This window comes from Haliaeetus leucocephalus, unplaced genomic scaffold, assembly GCF_000737465.1.
Source record: "Haliaeetus leucocephalus isolate CR32 unplaced genomic scaffold, Haliaeetus_leucocephalus-4.0 Scaffold229, whole genome shotgun sequence".
NCBI lineage: Eukaryota > Metazoa > Chordata > Aves > Accipitriformes > Accipitridae > Haliaeetus > Haliaeetus leucocephalus.
In genome coordinates, this window is record NW_010972665.1 from 3326075 (window position 1) to 3341893 (window position 15819).

The 15819-nt window shown below is 37.0% G+C and overlaps 1 protein-coding gene across 1 annotated transcript in view; it reads left to right on the forward strand.

Moving 5' to 3' along the window:
- Positions 1-15819, forward strand: part of LOC104831985 (chromosome unknown open reading frame, human C10orf11) — a 691415-nt gene that overhangs the window by 615 nt on the left and 674981 nt on the right. Inside the window, exons 3-4 of the mRNA XM_010567920.1 lie at positions 240-357; positions 4084-4184. Of these exons, the coding sequence (XP_010566222.1) occupies positions 240-357; positions 4084-4184 (219 nt within the window). The remainder of the gene's footprint in view (positions 1-239; positions 358-4083; positions 4185-15819) is intronic.

Here is a 15819-nt window from a genome sequence, read left to right on the forward strand (position 1 = left end):
GCCGTCCCTGCTCCCGAAGGCGCCGGGCGGCCGGGGCGAGGCGGCGCGCGGGGGTGTGCTCAGAGTGGCACGGCGTGGGGGTGTGCGCGTGTCCTGGCAGTGCTCGCTCTTAAGGGACAGGTAACGGAGCATCGGGGGTGTTGGTGGCAGGGGGTTCTTACTCTGCCACTTCTGCTGCTGCTGTAGCCTGCTCAAAGGCGACAGGCGTGTTCTGAGGCTTTGCTGTGCGGCTGTAACAGTTCACTCCCGTGCAAGATCTGCAGCCGGCGGTGGAGCCCGATGCGGGGTCCGGTGGGCCGAGGAGCGTGTCGTGCTCCAGAGCGACCTCCGATTGCTCTTGGACCCTGCCGCTCTCAGGTTTGAGTAGGCTGCGGGAATAAGCCGGAAGAGAAGGACTGAAATATGCTAAGTGTTCCCGCTGAAAGTAAACTCTATGTCTGTTTCGTTTTGGTTAAAGAGAGAAGTTGGGAACTAAAACAAATCCTACTGGCCTTTACCCAGTGCCTTATTTGGCTACTGAAATTTTTTCTGGTTAAAAATTGATGTCATTTACTGCTGAACCTGTGACTAAAACTAACAAATCCCCCCCCCCCAAAAAAAAAAAAAAAGAAAAAAAAAAGCTTGTCTTCTTTTTGAAAATGGTTTGACATTAAACCAGGGTGCTGCCCATCTAGTTGCTTCTTTAATCTGGTCACTGTTTCTGTGTGGCATTTATGTAAATATGTGTGTGATATGGAGGCAATTGGCTAATTTTGCAGCTGCTGCAGGAAACGGTTCATGTGGTCTCTGTGGTGCACTGTGGCCCTGAGTAACAAGCTGCCTTCTTCCCTTGAGTATGCCTTGAGCCCCTTTGAGTAAAGCATATTCTTAATTTGGCTATGTGCCTAACGTACAATCTTCTAAGAGCATAGAGTAAAATATAATGCTCAACCGACTGGAAATATTCTCCAGATGTAATTCCTTTCAATGGAAGGGAATATGCAATATCTAGAGTTCATACATGACCTATTTGGTGACTTTCTTTATTAAAGATGTTACTTTATGAGTTACTAAGATTACAATATCATTGTAAAATGATTGCAGAGATTAAGTGGTAATATCCTCTGAAACTAAAGAAGAAGAGAGGTGCAGCTGCTATTGACTGGTTAACTTACGTTTCACATACTTTGCAAAAACATTTTTTTCTTGAATTACATGAAGTGTGTTGAAGAGTCTGCAAGAATGTCCGAGATGTCCATAGGCTATCTGATGCTGGGATTTGCAGGAAACTTTCTGAATATTTCAGTGGGATATTGAGCAGGGCACCAGTAATAAGAATGATTGAGTGTGACCAACCTGTATTAGATTCGAGTTGGAGAATTAGGCAATGGAAACATGATGTTCTGTGACGGTATAGAAAAATCTAAGAATCTGCTGTTACTGATGTGCCTTGCACCCAAAATGCTGAGGAGTCTTGGGAAAAGTATGCTTGCTCTCATTTCTCAGTGATGACATCTCTGGGTATGTACTTGAAAGCTTATACTCATTTTGAGGGTATTTGAGATGGATGCGAGAGGAAGAATACGGAATTATGTATGTTTATTGTGTTCTGGGTAAATGCCTTTGAACTGAAAGAATGAAAATGAAGACATGTTATTCTTCTGTTGTTCGGACTACTGAAGTCTTGTTTTATATCAGCATTGTTCAAGGATTAAAGAGCAGAAGAGTGGGGAAATAACTCTTGAAAACTTGTTCAGAAAGGCTTACCATGTATTGCATCGCTGGCAGTTGCTGCTGTTCTTACAGTAGAGTACAGTAAAGAGAGTTCTTGGGTATCTGAAGCAAGTTTATGTATGTGAGGTATAGAAATCTGAAGTTGAATGCACTTTGTGTATTTTGTGGAAAAGTAAATCTGTTTGTTTTAAACTGAAAAAGGTGCTCATACTGTGAGTGTGCTGAAGTGGACTTTGTGGAAGTAAAATTCCTTTTACAAGGCCTCAGCATTAAATAGTCATGACAACTATATTTCATCTGCAAATATGCCTGTAAATAATCTGTTTGTACCAGTTATTGCAAATATATTTGTATATTATAACAGTGCAAAGGCTGAAGTTTGCAACATTTTATGTATTTTGCCTCCTGTGTGCTCAAAACCACATTTGTATGACCTTTTTTCTTCAACTTCATTTCTTGTGGAGCTAGAACATTTATAGCCAGGTAAGTTTCTGAAGCAGTGGGAATGCATGTCAAGAGTCTCTTGCTCCTCCTCCACCACTCCTCCCTGGGTGAAAAGGAAAGTGGTGGTCTGTGCTCTTGCTGTGTTTGTAGTTGCTCAAGATAGTCTTGCACTCCTAGTGTTAATAGGCATCATATTTTAGTCATTTCAATCTCAATGTGTTACATTGAACTAAATGCTGAATCCAAAGTATTATCCTGCTGTTAACGTGGTGTCTTCCTAAAGGTTTGCAAGCGTTAAAGAAATCTACCATTCAGTGAAGAATAAAGCAATTCTTGTATGCATACCTGCATGTATGTTGTAAAGTGCGTTGTAGTTGTCTTAGGTGAAAACTGGAGGAAAAATAAAACTTATTTAATTCAATAAATTCTGCAAAATGGTTTCTGTTATGTCCAAACCATTAGGATGCCAACTACCCAAAACAGTTCCTTTCCCTTTTGTCCTTGTATTTGCTGAAGTCATGTGTATGTCTGGTAGCAGAATTTATTGCAAGAGCAGGTATGGTTTAACAAGGGGAAGAAGTTGTTAAACTGAGCTTCAAGCTACCTGTTTTCTGCTCGTAAAAATTATTTCACTGTTGTCAGCTTTATCTGTTGATGTTATTGAACAAAATGAATTAAATGGGATGCAATATAGTATTATCAGATTGCAATCATTTTTAGAGTGTAAGAGACCGGGATGACTTGCAAAAGTACATACTGTCATTCTGTTCTGCAGAGGAGTCTCTATTTTAACAGAAAGTGAAATTCTATCAAAACGAAGTTTGACTGACTTTTTAATGTATTTTTCATCTAACATCTTTCAGACCAATGGGATATGGTCTTGAAATTGACTTTATATAAAATATTTAGATAATAGCAATATCTTATTGATAGTGGTCTAACGCAGTGTTGAAATCTACTTAACTAGCAAGGTGCCATTTAAGCGCAACTAAGATTTCTTTAGCACAAAATCTGAAATGTCAATGTTTATACTGACATTTTGAACACTGGGAGGATGAGCCAGTATAGATGTATAGAATTCATGATGACAGGTTTGGCAGGCTTGGTGGGCATTCTTTGCAGAAATCAAAGACTTAATACAGCAGAGAGAATAGAAAAAGTTTAGCTGTTTTATTGTTTGAGTTTTTCTGGAAATATTATCACTCACTTAATCCTGACTAAAAAAAAAAAATCTATATAGACTGCATTTTTGCTACAACTAATTCTTCCTATGATTGTTAAAGGTGGGTTAGATGAACTAGTATTAAAAAGAGGTAAGACATTCGTAAGTATTTTGGGTAAAAGGAGCAGTGCGATCTGAACATGGCTGTTCATGCTTGGTTTTTCAGATCTCAGGCAGCCCTCTTGCTCAGTCCCTAGCATACCGTTGGGAATAATAATCTCCTCAAGGAATGGTTATGAGAGTGGATTGACAGTACACTGCTTGGGTACTTCTGGACCAAACTTTAGAAAGTGATCTTTTAGTGTGTTGTGTACCGAGAGGCAAACTAGAAAGTCCTTTGAATGGCTTCTGATATTTCAAAAAAATTTCTTCTGGAGTGTATCAGAACAGTAATACAAAGTAATGCTCGATCAAAGTATTAACAGTGGAATAGAAGAAATGCGATGCATTTAATCAAATTATTTTTACCTGAAAGGAGACAACACATTGTACATAAGACTATAGATGTAATAAATATTAAGCTGATTGTATCAATAGGAAAAAGAGATTGTGATAGATTCTACAGCAGTAAAACTGATGTAGCTTAAAGCTGTAACAAATATTTACTATATTGTGTGTTGTCATTGGATCAATGAGACAGAATCTGGACAGGAAACTAAATAATCCGCTTTACGGAATGTTTCCTTTTTGCTTTTGATTTTCAGGTGTCCTACATTAGTCAAGACTGTGAAGAAATTCCAGAATTCCTAGGAAGAAAATATGGACATATGGCAAAAAGGCTAGATCTTAGCTTCAACTTGTTAAGGTATGTGGCATTATATAGATTTTCAAGTGCAATATGGGCACCAACTCCAAAAATAGATTTTTTTTTTTTTTTCCCAAAGTAGAAACAAACATGTATGTTAGGTACATTTAGTTGTTATCAAGAGGGTGACACTGTTTTATAGGCAATGTTTGTCTCCTTTTCTTGCATACTCGGAACACAAATAACCAGGTGAGTCTGGAAATTTCTCATGTTAATATAAATGATGCCCAATGAGGAGCTTATAGTTTGTTTCTCTGCTCAAAATGGAAAATTAGCATCACTACCTGAAGAAGTGAAGAATGGGATCCAAAGTGAATTGTTCTTAACCAGAATACAAGTAAGTAAGTGTGTGTTTCTCTCCCTTCTTTTTATTTGTAGATCTCTGGTTATTACCGTAAATGGTTTATAATACTCTTTTCCCAGATGATGTGTCTGTGTTGTATGATTTCATTTTTGGGCAGCTGTGTAGTTAAGTGCTAAAACTACGTGCAGTTAGAATTTATACATAAATTCTAATTATTTTAATATATGGATTGATTTAGAATTCTATAGTATTCCCATTCATTATTACAGTATCGTTTTTCATTGAATCTTTGTGAGAGAGCCTGGTTCAGCAGTGTATCTTTCAGGCTGGCAACTCTGTAGGTAAGTAGGGAGAAGGGAATGGAGTGTAGTTGTCTGCTTAAGAAAAAGCATAGGTTTTCAGTGGTAGGGTTGGACTGTCTTGAGTTTTCTTTTTATTTTATTGAGGGTAAGCTTAGAGTCTGCTTGTGAGGAGTAAGACACATAAAAGTAGTGTGCTGGTGTCTTGTTCTGGGGGGAACAACCACTGGTTTTAACTTACTTGACACTCATAAGTGTTATCTTGAGCCACTGTCAGCTCTGAAAGACTGATTCCTACATGCAAGAGATAGCAGAGCAAAGGAGGCACTAACCAATCTGTAGATTGTTATTGTCTTATACTTCTGGCTGATGACTGTAGAAATTGTAAGCAGAAGAATTTTGCTGGGGGAGGGAATTGAATGGGCATTTTTTCATTTTGTCATGAAGATAATTCAAGTTCTGCATGTATATTCGTATTTAACCTGTCATCAGCAAGACTGCTCCTTCTTTACACCTCTGGAGGTACTACATCTAGAAAAAAGAAGTTTGTTTCCTTGATTTAGCATGTGATTTGAGGAACAGTTCCTCTGAGTTCATTTTATTTCATAAAGTAAAATATTAACATTAAATCTAGATGTCAAATACCACTTTAAAACTTTAAGTCATTACTTCATGTTTTCACGGAAAAATTAATTGGTGTATTTCTCAAATCTGTGTTTTCATCCCTTCTTTCATGCGCTACCCAAAACACTATCACTTAGCCTGTTTTTTCAGAAGGGATATAGTTTGGCTTTATTGGGGCTTGGGGGGAAAAAAGTGTTAAAATCTTTTGTGGGGAAACATGAGGGAAAGTGCTAGTTTTTGGGGTAGCTGCAATCAACTTTTGATGTATGATAGCTTGCTGTTGTAAACCTGTAAAAGTATTCTAAGGTCAGAAATCAGATCTGTGGAAAGAGGAGAGGTGGTGTTTTTTTGGTTTGTGGGGATTTTTTTGGTGTGGTTTGTTTTTTTGTCCCCCTCCCCCTCCCCCCCTTTTTTTTTCTTTTATAGCTTAGGGAAGCTAATACTAAATGTGATGAGAGCAGTAATGTTTTCTTATTTGAGCTGTGATAGATATACTAAGCATACAAAAACTAAGAATGAAGTATTTATTATACAGCAGCTGTTCAGACTGGTCTGCACTCATATATGAACACTGTGCCTGCATATTATAGAGTCAGATAAGATGTAGAAAAAATGTCATAGCCTTAAATGAATGTGAATATAGAAGAGATGTCTTGAGCAGCTGTTGAAGCAAGTGTAAACACTAAGATCATTGTCATCTTTAAACAAATATTATTGCTTGAAAAATCTGACAATACTGTAGTATAGTGATGAGTTTATGATTTTTATCAGTGAATGCTTAATTTGAAAAATATATTTTAGTATGTTCAGTGGGGAAGAAGCTCTAAACTTAATGTCTCTTTAAAAAGGAGTTTGATTTTTCTAGAAAAACTTTATATCTGTTGGTAAAGGTGTAAGTTGCATGAAGAAGACCAAGCGTGATCAAAATCTAGAAAAAGATAAAGAGAATATTGTGCTTTGCTGGCACAATAGTTATTTTGCAGTAAAGATGTTAGTTTTCATTATAATATGATTCATTATTAGATGAGAGTGTGTGTGTGTTCTTTGAAATAAAAAGACATTTCAGTGATCGCTAATTTTTTAGCCTGAGAATTTTAAGCCAGAGAAACGCTGAAATTTTCAACAGTTACCTGTTCTCAGTGTTAGGCAGTAAATAAATACTTACCAACCTTTTTTAATGTTGTTTTGCTTATAGGGTTTCTGTGTCCTATGCTCTGTAAGTATGGCTGCTACCAAGTCCATTTTGGGAAGCAGTCATCCTCCTGTGGCAGGCAATAAATTCTGTTAGATAAAAGTGTCAATAGAGTTTCTGACAACATAACAATTGCATTAAGAATTTAAGAAATTCAGCATAGAGGGAAGTTTGTTGGTTTTTTTTTATTTTGTGGGCAACAGTATTTGCAGTCATGTTATTTGATATTGCTATCATGGGCGTAGTTGCATGGTGAGAAAGAGCGGTATCTCTGTTGTAGTAACGTGTTCAGCTTTGTGGTCAGTTGGCAGCAAACTCTTCTTGCAAGACAGTGCTAGTGCTGTCCTTTCTGGACCAGAAGTTGTGTGCAGTTGTAGACTTGCAGTCTTTACTGTGCGCGCACACACACGCTTATACACTTTAGAGAGTCTTATCAGAAAGATGTATTTGTACTGCATGATACAGATGTCACAAAACTTTCTTATGCAACTGATACAACGTAATACTTGATTGAACAATTGTGTTAATGAATTGTACTGATTTTGATACTGCTAGAATGAAGATAACTTTGTTGCAAAAGTCAGGGTAGAGCCAGGTAAGTTATTTTGCCATTTAAGGCTTTCCACTGTAAATGTGTCTTTTCGGAGGCTTGTCCAGGTATACTGGAAAAACGGTGGGAAGACTGGCTGATGCTGTTAGTAAAGTGGGAAAGAATTAGTCAAACATGCTATATTTTGTGACTTACACGCAAATAACTTTTGCCAAGCTTGTCCCTTAATAAAGTATTTCAAGAGATGCTGTTTTGGTTTTGTACAAACCAAGGAGTTTCTCTCCTCCTGCCCCCCGCCCCTTGCCATTTTTTTAAAAACTTGTTGAGTTAATACAGATTTGCATAATAATTAAAAAAAAATTAGGGATATTTTCTAATTAATTATTGGTTCTTATGGCACTTCTGTCTGTCTTCTTTTTTTTCTGCAAAGAAGAGTAATTATGTGGATTCAATGTTCTTATATGTGGTGGTTTTGTTACTCTGATTTCTCTGATTTTTTGCTTTTTGGGTGTCATGTAAATGCATAAATGTACACAGGACAGGAGAACTAAATTGGAGCAGGGGAAGGTTGTCATTAGTTCTTTTGTATTGGCAATTTAATACGGAGGAAAATGTGTATTTTTCACCAATTTTTTCTGACTTCAGAGTCAGAGCTAGAGCCCCTTCCTCTTTACTAAATAAAAATTAGGGTCTGTGTAGATGCTTACTTGTCTTTGCATCAGATGTGGTAAATTTAATAGCAACACTTGATTAAATAATCACAAAAAGTTGTTCTTTAAAAGAATTGTCTGTCTTATTTGCCTTTTTCCAAGACCTACTCTCTCTCCTTGGTTACCCTGAATGATACATGGATCCAATTCTCTTTCTTCTGGCAGCCAAAGCAAAGTGACTGTGACCAGTTGCAATGGTTATGCAGCTCCCCGTTTTCCTGAGAGGAGAAGGAGAGATAGAGGTGAATGGCAAAAGGGAACTCTTTATGGGGATGTTGGGGGAAAAAAGAGGAGTAAGAGCAGTTTGTTGTTTGTGAGGCAAAGGGAAAAATTGGTGTGTACTTAAAAGCATGCTAGTTGTAATCAGCAAGATACGGTGCCACTGGATTGCTCCCTGTTTACACCTCTGGGGGACGGAAATCCTTCAACCCTAGACCACTATAGTCCACTTATGAATTATTTCTTCTCATGCTGTTTTCCTTACAGGTTTTGTTTAAATAGTTTCTAATGTTTTTTGTTTCCTTTTGGGACTAATGGGGGGTTGTGAAGAAGATGGAGCCAAACTCTTGTCAGGTGTTCAGCAAAAGGATGAGGGGCAGTGGTCGCAGGTTGCAGCAAGGGAATTTCCAACTGCTTGTAAGGAAAGGCTTCACGATGTGAAAGGCTGAGTAGAAGAGGTGCCCAGGGAGGCTGTGGAATTTCCATCCTGGGTGATATTCAAAGCGCAACTGGACAAAGCCCTGAGCAACCTAATCTAACTTTGAAGACGCCCTGCTTTGAGCAGGGGATTGGACTAGATGACCTCTAGGTGCCCCTTCTGACCTAAATTATGCTATGATTCAGCAGCATTATTGGTGTGATCATCATAAAATGGCCTGAGTTGTAGCAGCTGTTTTGATTTGATATTGGTAGTGATTTTCAGCTACTTTAGAAATGAACTATTTACACCGTGTGCTTTCAATAAGGCATGTTTCAGGAGCAGAGATGCTTTGCTTTGGAAATCTGCCCCTGATTCTGTCACGGCAACTGTATTTGATAACCTTCCCTGATAATAGAGTACTGTAAAGGCCACTATTTTGTTTCATAATATGTGGAAAGCATTCACTGGTTCCCATTTAATGAAAGCATAGAGCATGGGGAGGAAAGTCACTGATGTGTCAGTGTTAGTGTTACTGGGGGGCTTTGCTGAAAAGGATTTCAAGAGGGAAAGAAAAACTATTGTTGATCATTGGAAGTTGAAGATTTCATTGGAAAAAAAAAGGTCAATAATAATCACTGGTGAAGGAAAGAAAGGAATAAATAAGTAGGAAGGATGTAATGCAGGTAGGGAGAAGAGATTTGGATGAAATACAAAGGTTTTTTTTTTTTTTTAGATGCATTTTGCTGTCTTGTGGAGAGGAAAAAGAAACCTATTCAAAGGTTCTTTTATTTGTCTTAGAAAACTTTCTTTATGCCAAATTTCTGCTTTCACACTAAAGGCTAAATGCACTCCAGTGCTTGAATAACAGATGTCTGTGTTTTTGTACAGATAGGTGCCATGTTTTTATAAATAACATCTACAGTTCAATTCACAGAGAAGTCCATCTTCTAATTTTGTCCTCAGTAGCTTTAAACATGCAAGTTGTTTTTCTTTGTATTACAAAGACTTCTTTTGGGTCTAAACTATGAGGTGAAAGGGAGAGTGAATCTTTAATCTTGGCCAATGAGGGAGGATTAATCCAATAATTGTGCTCGTGGAGATACAGATATCTCTTCCCTCTCTCTAGGGTGCAGATTATTTCTGCTAGAAGCATGAATAATTTGCACAGTGTGTGCTTGTGCATATTTTCCACTGTCCGATTAAGAGGTTGTATGTATTAAAACATCCCCTTGAACTTTAATCCTAGTCTGGAATGTTCCTCCATGACTTTTGTGAGGCTGAGGTTTTGTAATATCCTCTCTGTGGACTAGAGATTGTTTGTTTCTCTCTTCTGCCTACTGTTTTCTTGCCTGGGGGAATATGCAAGTGGCAGCTTGAAACTGGGCTTCAGTTTTACAGGGCATGTTCCTCTTTGTAAGTTGAGTATGTGAGAGAGTTTTTTTGTTTTTTTTTCCTTGCCACCTTCCCAGTCTGTGCAGCAATAAGACATGCAGAACAGGAAGATCAACAACAAAAGAGAAATGGAAATAAAAGCCAGAATTCAAAACAAAGCATGACACATTTTTTAGAAGTCTTTAGACTGATCTTTATAGCATTTTAAAATGTTGAAGAAAATGCACTATTGTTAAAACTTTTTGATGGTTTTATTTATAAGGTAGAAAAATATTTTCACCATAATTGGGTAACTCTTAATTGTAGCGATTGCATATTTATCAGTGTGAGGGGCTGTTATTAATGTAGCTGTCATGCACAAACACATTTCTGCATTAAATCCATTTAGTATGTGCATTATTCGGTCTAGAATGTCACCAGGACATCAAAGCCCCCTTAGGCATAAGAGCACAGTGCCCTGCTGTGGCTGCAGAAAGGGCTTGATCAATAAATGTAACATGTTAATGCAGAGCAAATAGAATAAAAGATTTCTTTGACAAGACATGAAAAATCACCTTGTGGCAGCTGGCATGGTGATGCCATTTCAGCGGAGACACTAGCAAAGTTGATCTGACAAGTAAAGAGGAGAGATGATGGTTATAAGGTGCTTTTGTTTCAAACTTCTTTCTTGACCTGTCAGGTTTTGAAGGAGCCTGAATGGCCCTTTTTTGTCATGTGAAAATTGTAGTCTTAGGCAGTTATGAAGCAGTTATCTCTTCTCAAATTGTGAATGCTGCTGTTTAATTGATTCACTTAGCATTTGAAACTGTCACGCATTAATAATTGCTAAATCCTGTAGATACTGCTCCAGTGTGTCATGCTTAAATGTGTAGTTATCAGAAAATTAATATCCTTAATGAACTGATGCTTTCAAACTAGCATTGCATGAAATCTCTTTTGCCCTTTCATTTGCTGAAGGTATATCAGGCAGTTTTCAGAGAAACCCCTCCTGACAGTTGTGTGGTTTTATTTATTTATTTTTTTGATGCCCGACAAATGCCAGCTTTGCTTTGGGTACATAGTGTGCTCAATGACAATAAATATAGTAATTATGCTGGAGTTAGTAATTAACATAATTATAGTCAATTACAACAAATACAGTGCAGAGCTAAATAAATGAGGGTGAGAAATTAGCAAGCTAATTGATTTATCTTACTTGCTGCTTTTTCTTGCAACTAGCAGTTGCAGATTTTCTGCAGGAGAAAGAGTGTTGTTTACAAATAGCTGATTGTGTTTTGAAATGGTTCTGTCTTATGGCTCTCACTCGTGTTTATTTTACACTGAGGTGAAGAGGATTGAAATATGGGGTAGTGGTTAGAAGGAGAAAGGAGCTGCTGTTCTGTCCTCACTGAATGCTTTGAAGGAAAATGTATGTACTTGCTTCAATTTTAGATGCTTACAGCATTGAAGGGAAAAAAAAAATCATGATTCTTCACAAACAAAACACATTGCTACAGAAATTTTGGTCATATATTTTAATCCCCTTAGATGTGGCCTGAATTAACTAGGAGACATCTATCTGTTTATTGACATTAGAGAGATCTGCACAGCACTGGATAGCTAAAGAAAGAATTCAAATCGTTCAAGTAATCCAAGTGTGTTGAAACGATATGCCCTTGTTCAGCCATCAGTTTCAATAATTTAGAACCATTGGACCAGTAGAGATGCATAGTATCATAACATTTGTGCACATTATAATTGCCTGTTTTGTTTCAAGATGATTTATAGTATGTTGTCTGAAATAAGTGAATTGGAGCTATGCAGTTAATCTGTTTCACTCTCCTTGTTTTTTTGTTTTCTTTCAAGCATGACCACAGTTTACTATGTGAAAAGAGAATTAATATGTTTAAGTATTAAAGATTTTGTATTTTTTTTAAAAAAAGATGTTTAGTAGTAGCTGAGATTTCTTTCTTGCTCTAAGAAGACAGTGGTTTACAAATGTTTGTAAATTTTATACTTGAAATAGTTCACTGTTTCAAGGTAAGTGGAATTGTATTTAGAGACTTCAACAAAGAGATAGTGTTTTCCACAGCTAAGCAATCTGAAATGTCTAAATCCGTGATAATTTTTCTCCTACTATTGCAGTAACATATCAAGTTAAATGAGTAGGTTTGTAGTTTGAGGTGGGTACTTAAAGTTTACCTGTAAGGGATGTCCTACAGTAAGCACTACTGTTTTTTAAGTAATGTTGAAATGCTATGAATGTCTGAAAATAAATGTACACTAACACTGCTAAAGGTGGTCATTCTTTAGAAGCACTTCAGTTGCAAATCAATTTGCTAAATGAAATATTTATATACAAGGAATCATTTAAATTATTTAAAATTTACAGATGTAATGGTCTTTCAGATGAAGTCTTACATTAATCATTATGGACTACCTTATGCATAATTATCTTTTTATTAAAATAACTATGAAATAGTCTTATCCTACTAGATGGACTCAAGACAAGTGTGATGGTGGGTTCACTTTCTACATGGGTAATACCTAGGGTGTTATGTAGGATAAAGGTGTATGTCTATTGTAAAAATGGAAAGAGAGTATTACCAGTAACAAAAAGGTTTTTAGACTTCAAATATTAATTCTACTTTTGACAGTCGATAGACAATCAAAACTAAATCTACTCCTTGCTCTTTTCTTCCCCTCCTCTTCCCTCCCACCACGCTTCCCCCTTTTGAAAAGTGGCATTTCAACGGGAACCAGATGTGATCTGGGTAATGTATAAGGAAAACTTTTTTTCCCTATTTGAAAACTTTGAATAATATTAAAAAATACTATTAAGATATACCTTGTCTCACATACAGTAGCCATGCCTTTGTTCTGTTACTTTGTCAACTTTAAATGTTGCTATAGAATATTTGCCTTTACATAGTATTTTCTGTGTCTGTTTTTGTGACTTGTGTATTTTCCTGCTGTGTCTTATTTGCAGTCATTGGTTTATTGTTGATATGAAGGGAACCAGTGAATGACTAATTTTAAAAATACCAGATTAATGGCTTATGGTGTGTACTTAAATATCTCACTGATTTCAGCATACTGTGCCAAGGATGTAAGTTGTTTCTTTGATGGATACGTTATTTTTCCAAACTCAGTAGTATGTAAGGACAAACTTAGAGTATAAATTGTTGTATTTCAATCTTGTACTGATGGCTGTTATCTTCTTTAGTCCCAACAGCCTCTCTTTTTGTCCATTGATCCTTTCTTGACTTTTTATGGCCACATAGTCACTAACGGACTGTGAAAACACTGTAGTATATATACCTCTGACCTCCAGTGCTAGCCATTATCCATTGATTTACTGTATCTGACAGATCAGAACATAAGATTGTTTTCCGTTCTGCTTTTCTCAAGAAGCCTTAACATTATGGAAGGTGTTGTCTTGAGAGCGTATCACGTGGCAGAATTGGGCAAAAGCTTGTTGCCTGAACCTTTGGCGAGGGGGTCAGTGTGTGTTCATATTGTGCAGTGGAGAATTCTTAGGAGGATTACTAGAGCTGTTAAATCTGGTAAAAATGTTAAACGTACTGCACAATTTGACATTAAGGAAAATAAGGTTGTGAGCTTGAACTGTTACATCCTTAAATATAGCAAGAGAATATCGCTGTGGTGGATGCTGAAAGTTGTTTTTTTGGTGATATCCATCCCTAAGGGGCTGTTGCAATCATGAGTAAAGGTGAAATCTGTACTCCTGAACAAAGGTGAATAACAAACTCATTGGACTTGAACAGAGATCGGGTGTCATATTAACCATCCATTGACTCAAGGCTGTTGATAAGACCTTTTGACTGAGGCGGAGCATTTCCCAGTGAACTGATGTTTGCATCACATCATTTTCTTTGTGTTTGAATGAGTGGGGAGTGAACTGCTTTCTCTTCATCTGGTTTCCTGTGTGAGATTGAAGTTGTTTTTTTGGAGTGATGTTGGAGGCTAAATCCACACAGTCTGCACTTGTTCTCTGGGTACCCGGAGGGCTTAATTCACTGGCACAGTCAACCCAGCTCTTCTTGTGAGAACTGTAATCAGTCTTAAACAAAAATTAGCTTTTGTTTTGAATTCCATTCTGAATGACAGGAATCTGCATCAGATTGAGAGAAAATCAGTTAGTTAATAAATGGAAGACTACCGCAATCTATGGCAACTATTGGCATTTGGAGGAGAAATGGGTTGATGCACTTGTTTTAGCTGTTAGAGAATGTCAGTAAATGGCAAATAATGTCTTGGTGACTTCTGCGTAGTCTGTGGTTATCTGGATTTTAAGACTAAGAACTACTTTTTTTTTTAAAGAGTATTGGGTGTTAAAGAAAAGGGCATGATAAAGAGCCCATTATAAGTATAGTAATCAGATGGACCATTCTTACTTTCTGACTTCCTTAATTTCTCTTACTCTAAAACAGTATTTCCTCATCACTGCTGTTGTGAAACAAGAGCGAAGGACTGCAGAAATAACTGTTGTCTGAGGACAAGGAGCTTGACTGAAGGGAAGAACCTGCATTAACCCTGGAGCTATTGTCTCTGTCTTTTCCTCTCTGTTTTGTTGAAAGGTATCTTCTTCTCTCTTTAATGCAATGCACAAGATTCCCAGCATCTAGTTGCAGATGAAAAGAACTTGGCTAGTTTTGCTCACCAATCGCTGAGTAAGAAGGGTCTCTGTCCTCCAGTATTCAACAAACCTGCTGAGTGGTCATGGTACAAATAGCTAGTTGGCATTTGGCAAGTAAAATCCTTACAAAGCTTCTGTTGATCCATTCCTTGTTTGTTATATGTTGTCTTGTGGTTTGTGCCATTTTTGATATCTTGCATTTTATGGAAGTCATCTTTATATAAATTATCTTGGAGATGATTTTTCAGTTTAAAAAGACAATCCCCAAGCCCTTAGCTCATGCAACTGTGAAGAATGAGTATCATAAAAGTGCAAAAGGGCCATGCATTTTTTTCAGGCTCAGGATCCAGTATGTCAAACCAGACATGCTATACAATAATTATACTGTCTTTAAGGTCATAGTTAATGCAGTGTTACAGCTCAGTTGCAGGCTTTACGCATGAACTTATGCTGGCAATCATGTGAAGTTTTATGATTTTTATTTCTGTTTTTGTTTTGTTTCTCCTGGTCTTTCTTTTTGACCATGCTTGCCTGAGTGAGTTGCTCACTGGTAGAGTTGGAAGATCATTTTCTTTCTTTATAATTTCTTCCCCATTTTTAACTTAATTTGCCCCCTGAGTCCGTAAGTGGTAGCAGTGAATGTGCTTCATATAATACAGCCATAATAGTTTGTTGATTTTTAAAACCATCTCATTGCTCATGTTTGTAGGAACCCTTGCTATGGTGAAAAACTATAGAAATCACTTTTAAAAGAACGCAAATAAGAGATGCAAAATATCTAGTGTGGATAGTTTGTAATCCATCCAAAACTCAGGGAAGGTGATAAGCTCTTGTAAATTGGACCAAACTCAAATAGCTTCTCTTCAAGTGCTTAAGTTTCTAATGTTTTTCCTGTGCAGTTGGTATATGAGCTGTACTGGTAGATAGTAGTACTTGAATGTGTGCACACCTCCAGTTCATTTTTTCATGGAAAGCATAGTGCATGTGTGACACTGTTGTCAGAAGTAGTTTACTGGCATTTAATACACATATGCAAACACAGAGACTCACACACAGAGACACACACACAAACCCCCATCTTGTTAAACATCTTTATAATATATGTATAATGCCTTTATATATATTATGTATAATATATAAATTTTATATTTAATATATAAAAATTTAGGGGTGATACTCTAGTATTTGGTCTACTTTGATTCAGCACTTGCAATAGGGCTTTGTCAGTGATAACCTCATACTCAACCTAGAAAAAAAGAACGTATTACTTACAGGTTACTAACAA